General features: G+C 52.0%; 1 protein-coding gene across 1 annotated transcript in view; it reads right to left on the minus strand.

The window, feature by feature from the left end:
* Positions 1–7,169, minus strand: part of GPC4 (glypican 4) — a 108,892-nt gene extending 101,723 nt beyond the window's left edge. Inside the window, exon 1 of the mRNA XM_036840572.1 lies at positions 6,449–7,169. Coding sequence (XP_036696467.1) covers positions 6,449–6,608 — 160 coding nt within the window. The 5' untranslated portion in view covers positions 6,609–7,169. The remainder of the gene's footprint in view (positions 1–6,448) is intronic.
* Between the last annotated feature and the right edge of the window lie 1,037 nt (positions 7,170–8,206).

Here is an 8,206-nt window from a genome sequence, read left to right on the forward strand (position 1 = left end):
TTAGTCATGCCGGGTTCTTTTTCTCTTCCCCCAAGCAGCTGGTCTTTTTGATGTCTGGCACACATTTATCTGGGCTTCCAATAAGATGTTTTTACATAGTTTCCAGGCTTCCTGGAGGTTATTGACTGACTTTTTTTTTTAACTCTTCCATTCAATTTTTTTCCTAATTTCTAACATTTGTTAGAGTTTCTTTTTCAAACGTTGAATACCTGGTTGATGGATCTCTTTGATTTTTCTCTCCCACCAGATTGCTGAATTAAATGCATCAGAACTTAAATATATTTCAAATTACCTCCAAGATGGAATCGCTTCATGAATTTTCTGCACTTTCATGTTCTCTATAGTAAGCAACAGATGTTTAGCCAAGTGGAATTGAAAATGCTAGTTTTTACCTGTTCGTATTTTAGCGTGTCTGCTTTTTTTTTTTGGCCACACCACACGGCTTGTGGGTTCTTAGTTCCCCGACCAGGGCCTAGGAAGTGAAAGCACGGAGCCCTAACTACTGGACCGCCAGGGAATTCCCTGCTTATATAAAATATTGATATCCTTAAGCCTGTGTTCTTCACCTTGGTAAAGACAACAAATTTAAGATTTTATTTTTTTTATAGGTAATTGACATGCATCAGACAGCTCCATATGCTGAATCTAAGATGTTAAATTACTCTTCTCCATTTGTTCTAAATTGCCTAATCACAAGTCTCAATTGTTTGTTGCTTAAAGAAGTATATGTCAAGGCGGAAAGAAAAACAGAATTCCGAATCCTTCTGAAAAATTCCTATGACACTCGGTTATTAATGAAGTGGTGAAGATGAGTACGCTCCCAAAAGAATAAAAACATTCTCCAAGTTATAACAACATTTCTAGGAGATTTACTCTAAATTTATTTCACTTCAGAATGTTTAGACCCAAAAGCTTCCCAGGAGAGCAAGAGACCATTGGATGACGATCTATCACCAAGGCAGTATAATCCCATGATAGCACCAGTGTCCTGCCAGACAAGGCGATACAATTGCTATGTCATCCCCCTACTTGTTTAACAAATACTGCACTGCGCTCACCTGGTACCATTGGGTACACAAAATGCCAGGAGCTGCCATCTGTCCTCAGGTTGCTTATAGTTGAGGCAAGAAGACACACATGTGCCTGCACACATGATGAACTAGGAAACAAGACAGTTGTGTGCAAAGACCATGGATCCGATTCAAGCAAGCACGGGATTCGGAGGAAGAAGGCACATAACCCTGGGGAGGTTCAGGAGTGACTCAGTGAAACTATCATTTGAGATACTTGGAACCAGGGAAGCTCAAAGCAGAGGAATGACTCCATTCAAAGCACTGCTGAAAGCAAAGGAAGCTGGCAATATCTAGGATGGAATAGGGGGGTAACAGACAAGAAGCAGTTAAGAACTATTAAAACAGCCTCCCAACAGCTCTCCCTGCCTTCCCCTTGCCTCACCAACCCTGAACTCTGCAGTGCCACTAGCTATCTTCCTGAAACAGCCTGACTAACGAAATTCCCCTCCTCGGAAGCTATCCCCTCCTCGGAAGCTATCGTGGGCTCCCCATGACCCAGGAAATACAACTTACAGTCCTTCTACTGTTAACATTAGATTGTCTCTGTCCGGGTACAACACTTTGCCTGCAAAGGACATGACTGGATCTCTCTACTAGAGCATCAGCATAGTGCTGTGATGATGGTCTTTTACTAGTTAGTTGCTGGTCCTCTCATAGCTTATGTTTCTAAGACCAGCCCCCTATGGGAGTTGGGAAGGTACTTTCTTATTATCTGTACAACATAGCATAGACTATACTTTGGGTCAGATAAGACCTAGGGTTCAAAGCCCACCTCCAACATTAACTAGCTGTAAGACTGCGAATAGATTTCTAAGTCCCTCTGGGGGCTTCCCTGGTGGCGCAGTGGTTGAGAATCTGCCTGCCAATGCAGGGGACACGGGTTCGAGCCCTGGTCTGGGAAGATCCCACATGCCGCGGAGCAACTAAGCCCGTGAGCCACAACTACTGAGCCTGCGCGTCTGGAGCCTGTGCTCCTCAACAAGAGAGGCCGCGATAGTGAGAGGCCCACGCACCGCGATGAAGAGTGGCCCCCGCTTGCCGCAACTAGAGAAAGCCCTCGCACAGAAACGAAGACCCAACACAGCCATAAATAAATTAATTAAAAATAAATAAATAAATCCCTCTGAATCTCAGTTTGTCTGTAAAATGGGGATGATGAAGATAATCATCATTCTGATTTTATATGGTTGCTGTGGACTTTAAATGAGACAATCTTGTTTAGGACCAGGCCCAGGGAAAGCACTTAATAGCCACTAGCTCTTTTCATCTTTTCATTGAAGCCAAAATGCATTTCTGGTGAACATATATGGCAACCACCTCAGTGCTAAAACAGATGTTACTGGGGAGCCACAGACCCCTTCCCAACTGACTTAGATGAACACTGATGTTTCCCTTGTTGAGACAACAACAAAAAACCTTCCTTTTTCATTCCTCAGTCTACTCTCCAGCTAATCCTGAAATTGCATGCAACCCAATGTGAGTCAAACAAAAAAGGAAAATAGTAATTATGTGAATCAAACATTTTATATTTGTATGTTCTAACTAGAGATTGAGCTGCATAAGCCAGAACTTTTACCAAGTTCTTTTTTGAGCATGTCCAGGAGATAGTCCCTGTACTACTTGGGACAATTTCTATACTGACAGGTGAGAAAAATCACAAGTTCTCTGCAAAATCCAACCCATCTACTTAAAGTAGGTAAGAGGGAATACAATTCTTGAAGATATATGCTGTGTGTCTTACATGGAATAATCAACGCAGTATCAGAAAGTATTCCTACTTCTCCAGCACACGTTTTCCCACGTAATCCTAACACAGCTTATGTGATTCCCTCAGAGGTATACGTACGAGCATGCGTGCACACTCACAGGTGCACTGGTCATGAACGTAAATGGGAACAGGAAAATAAAAACTCCCAAATCACAACTGTGATGCAAAGTTCTCCTTGGTATCCTTCGATGTCACTGTGGAAGGGACCTTTGGCAAGGTGAAGTAGGTTTCCAACCAACTGCCTCACTCTTCAAGACAATTTCAAGCAAAGATTAGATTAGTAATAAAATGCCAATTGTTGCATATCCTTTATCCTGTCCTTACGGAGGGAGGTGCAATGAGAATGGTAAGATTTTACAATTTCTTGTTATAAATACTTTTTTTTTTTTTTTTTTTTTTTTTTTTTTTTACACTATTGAACTACCATTAGTAAGTTAATACCCTAGTCCCAAATCCCTTCTCACTTGAACTCCCCGGGTACTCCTTTCTCCTCATCTGTACCACTCATATGGTCCTTATCACACACCATGTTGTATTCCAATCGTGTGTGTGCAAGGCTTATCTCCCTATTACCTGCGAAGGTCCTGGTGGCAGAGACCCTCCCGTCCTTCTTGCTGCCCCCACGATGCTGAGCACAGAATATCGCACACAGTAGGCGCTCCAAAAGATATGCCCATTGAAAGCTGCACAAAAACCCGTCCTTTGTGTTAAAGATCCCTTTTGATCGTGGCATCTGGGCTCCCCATTATTTGGTTAAGTTCAGGGGTCAAGTGGATAGGCAATGCAGGACCTAGGTTGGAGCCCCGTTAGCATGCTGTACTCCCTGACACCCTTGTGAGCACATCAAATTATCTTAATTATGATCTAAAAAGACAGAGAGTCCTTAAGAACGTGGAGTATTCTCAAAGCCTCTTCAAACCTCTAGAAGGCAAGTGCAAGGCCATCAAGAATCAAACCTTAAACTTGGGGCTAGGCACCCAGACACTGTGACCCTCTGCCTGGAAAACAATCCTGGACTTTTTGCACTTAAGAAAACATACGCACACACCCCCAACCAAGGAAAGTGCCTGGCAATTAATTCATTCAAGTGGCTACATTGACTATGCTCTCCCAAATGACCAAAATTATCTGAGTGGAGCCCAGGGAAGACAATGACAATGTATGCATCTGGAGAGGCCAGGGTGATGGTAAAGATTACCCCGTTTCTATACTGGCCGTCTAAAGGTATTTACTTGGGTCTGTCTGTGTTGTGACAGTGTCCTAGACTCAAATGAATGCCTCTAACACTCCACATTTTTGAGCCATTCAGTCATGCATTTTTGTTATTGTTGAAAGTGGTGCGAAATTGCACTGCATGAGCTAAAGTCCTTGGTGGTCTTCCAAGGATTCCAGCTAAAAAGGCACTTCCTTTGTTCCTCGGGAGAATGCAGTCCAGTAGGTCATTCAAAAGGGGAAATAAAAGCAGCAGCCCTGGGAGGGAGATGAAGGACAAGACAAAAAGAATAAAATGTTTTGGGTGTGAGCACATTAGCTTCCATTTCCTGCTGCTGGTCACTAATAACGCTCCTATCTTTAGGGGGAATATGTCCAGAGAAATATTTATGCAAAAATATTCCTCAGGTGTTTTCTGGGGACCATGACAATCAAAGGGAACACCTAGCACTGTCCTTGGGCACCCTTCAAACTTCCTTTCTCCTGAGATGCTGGCGGGGGAAGATGTCCTGCCCTTGCAAGCCTGCACAGAACGAAGTTGGAGAAAGTGGGGAGGGCAATTTCACAGCCCACTCCCCGAACGCCTTCAGTCCCCCTCAAAGGCACATATTGTTCTGCATGAGCAGAAGATGAAAACGTGTCACGTTCCCATTAAGTGCATCGCTGCATCTATCCCTTCAAAATGTGGGAATGACAACTGTAGCCTTCACGCCAATCATCTCCGCTGGGCCCCGGGCCCAAACCGTGCAGGGCACAAAGACCCCAGGTCTGACCTGTGGAGCCCCCAAGCTTCAGTGGCTACTGGCTCAACTTTACTTTTTCGAGCGGGGCGGAAGGGAGAGGGGAAAGAAAGAGGGCTTCTTAGGGCTCTACAACCAATAAAATCGCGCCGCTGTGAAGACAGACGTGAGCTCCCCAAAAGACAAGCAGCTCAAGGGCAAACAGTCTCTAATCAGTAACGTGCGAGTTACTTGATAACTCCCAAGGTGCGCGGGCTCCTAGGCTGCTCCAACCATTTCTTAGGTTCTATTTCTAGATAGATGCCGGTCACACTAGAAAAGTGCCCAGCAACTTCCCTCAATTACCTTTGTAATTTATATGTAATTGATGACTGCACTTAATCTCCAAGGTTATTAATAGCCCTTCCCAAAAAATGACCCCCACGTCTTCCTAAGCCTTTGGAAGCGCCTGGTTGAAATTACAGTATTTCCTTTGCTGGCTGCCGGCCCCCTGCCCGCCCCACCCGGGTGACCAACACACCGCGAGGCAAAGGCGCGCTCTGCTCACTTCCATGAAAGGTTTGGAATGGAGGCTTGGCCCCCGGGGCTCGAATCGCTCACTTCTCCGTTAGGTTAAGCTGGCCACCAGCCAGCTAGATTCGTGGTTCTTTCCGAACCCTCGGGGCGAACAGGCTACCTGCGCCGCCGCTGGCCCCCGCGCGGCCCGCGGGACTGCGCGCAACAGTTGGCCTCTCTGCGAATGAGTGCCACCCAGAGGGGATCGGCCCGGCCACCGCCGCCAGCCTGGCGAGGAGGGGCGAAGGGCACCCGCCGCAAAGCTGCCTCCCCAGCGCTCCAAGGAGGGCTTTCACAAACACCCCACGCACCCCCAGCGCCGAAACCCGGTGAACTTTTTCACAGGCTAAGCGGTCTCTATTTGCATAACCATCTCCACACTGAGATTCAGGCTTCCAGTAATCAGTCCTTTCAAAGGTTTATAATTTAAAGTGCAATTAACCCTTAAAATGAGATGAGAAAAAAAGAAAAGGAGGGAAAATACCCTTCTCGTCCAACACGTTCCGGAAAGCAGGAGAGTCCCCAAAACTCAGGGTTTGGAGGAGTGGAGAGTCGTTTGCTTTTTAAAGGCCACTTCTAAAGCCGCTGTAGCTACTAAAACTCCTAATCCGTGTCAGCGGTGGAAGAGAGGCGGGGAGTGGGTTTTTAAAGAACATCAATGAAACATCAAGTTCCACGTTTTGCGCCCCCCGGAACCTGGCAACCCCCACCCTACCCGACCTCTCGTCACCCACACAACAAAGCGGGGAGCCCAGTAAGGAATTCAACCCGGAAAAGGCGAGGGAGCCGGTGACACGCACTTTGCGGGCCAGAGTCCTCTGGGGCTTCCTGGGACCAGGGAGACCGCGGGAGGGGCGGGGGTGGGGGAAGGAAGCAGAGCGCGGGAGTGCCGCCGGGTAACTCGGGGGCGCCCCTCCGCCTGCTGCGCACCCGGGGCCCCCGCGTCCGCAGGGAACGCTCTGCGTCGGGGCTCGCTCTGGCGCGCCTGCCCATTTCTCCGTCTCGGCTACCTGCGTCCGGCGCGGGGGGCGGCGGGGCGAGGGGGCTTCTGCGGCCCCTTCTCCCGTCTCTGCGCTCGCCTCCCGGGGGCTCCCACCTACCGTTGATCTCGTGCGTGGGGGCATCGTTCTTGTCGAAGCCTTTGGACACGTAGAGACGTCGCACTTCCGAGCAACTTTTCGACTTGAGCTCGGCAGCCAGCAGCGCGGCGCTGAGCGCGGCCAGGGTGCAGAGCAGCGCGGGCAAGACGAACCGTGCCATGGTGCCGGCCGGGGCGGACGCGCTCCCACCTTCGGGACGGGACGGAAAGTGGCGGGCGGGCGCGGACTCGGGGACTCGCGAGCGGAGTCTGAGGGCGAGGGGAGTTGGAGGAGTTGGAGGAGGAGAGCAGCAGGAGGAGGAGGAGACGCGGGGCGAAAAGTGGAGCTGGGCCTCGCGCGTCAGGCAACGGTCCCCGGTGCCAGGCGCCCAGCCCGGGGAGGAGGAGGAGGGCGTGGAGGCGGTGCGCGGCCCAGGGGAGCGGAGGCGCGGGCCGGTGACCTCCCGGCTCCGCGGGAGCAGCGATCGGGGCGGGCTGACCGGAGGCGGGACAGGGGCGCGGGGAAGGAGGGGAAGGTGGCAGGCGCCGCGGGGGCCGAGGAGGGCGTGAGGGGCGGCGGCGGGCGCTCGCGGCGCGCGGCTCGGGCTGCCCGGCGCTGGTCCGCCCTGCTAGCTCGACTCGGCTCGGCTCGCTCTGCCCTCGGCCGCACGGCTGTGCCCTCTTCAGCTCTGCCGCTGATTGACTGGCCGGCGTGCGCGGCGACGCTCGACAAACTTGGCCCAGCGGGCGGCACTCAGGGGGAGGGGGCGGGCGGCGGGGGGGCCGGAGACAGGCGGGAGCAAGCAGGGCCGGGACGGGGGAAAACCTGGAAGCGGGGTTGGATCCGGAGCGTCCAAATCCACTTCCTAGGGGGCCCGCACCGGGCGCGCGACGCACCCTCGCGCGACACGCCCTCGCGCGACACGCCCCGCGGGACTCCTCCCTCCTTCCCTCCTCCCGGGAGGCGGGGAGCCTGCCCGCCGCCCCCCACCCGGGGAGGACAGGCTGACTTCTCCGGGGTGAAGGGCCCAAGCCCCAGGGGACCGAGAGGCTGGGGACTTGAAACCCACGTCCGAGTCCTAGGCCTCCTGCGCGCGGCCACCTGACCCGCTGCCCGCGGGCCAAAGCCGGACGGAGCCCTCCGGCCTCGATCCCTAACCACCAGCACCCCTTCGCCGCTGCTGCAGCCCCGCAGCCTGCAGGACTCTCGTAACCGCCCAGCTCCTGGGCTAGGAGGGGAAAGCGCTGGCATTAATCTCATTGTTTGATGCGGGCACCAGAGGGACTTGGGACTCCGAGCTGGCCCTAGAGCCTCACCTGGCCTCCTCAGACCTGCTCTCCGGCAGACGGTGCTCATGGAGCACCGACCTGTTCGGAAACCTGGCAGGCATTCTCAGACCCCGCAGCCCCCAGTCTGGTTCTGCTACAAGTCTAATCAAACCCTGAAGCGGGAGAACCGCCGCCCTGCCAACCGCAGAGCAAATTCAGGGTTGACCTTGGAAATCTTCTGGCCCAAACCCTCCTTCTTCACGAAGGGAAACTGGGGTCCAGAGAAGCGACTTGCTGATAGCATGTAGCTGGTGCGGGGGGGTGGGGGGGGGCGGGGTGTCCAGAACCCGGGACTTGACTCCCAGGTCACATGGAATAAAGGTAGACCAGGAACCCCCTTCCCCTCTGCCCTTAAGCCTCTTAACAGAGTCTCACACCTCTCTGGGACCCTGTCTCCACTTAGCCACCTGAAAACTGGAAATGGGTGAGTCTTCCCACCTTCTAAGCTTTG

This window comes from Balaenoptera musculus, chromosome X (assembly GCF_009873245.2).
Source record: "Balaenoptera musculus isolate JJ_BM4_2016_0621 chromosome X, mBalMus1.pri.v3, whole genome shotgun sequence".
Taxonomy (NCBI): Eukaryota; Metazoa; Chordata; class Mammalia; order Artiodactyla; family Balaenopteridae; genus Balaenoptera; species Balaenoptera musculus.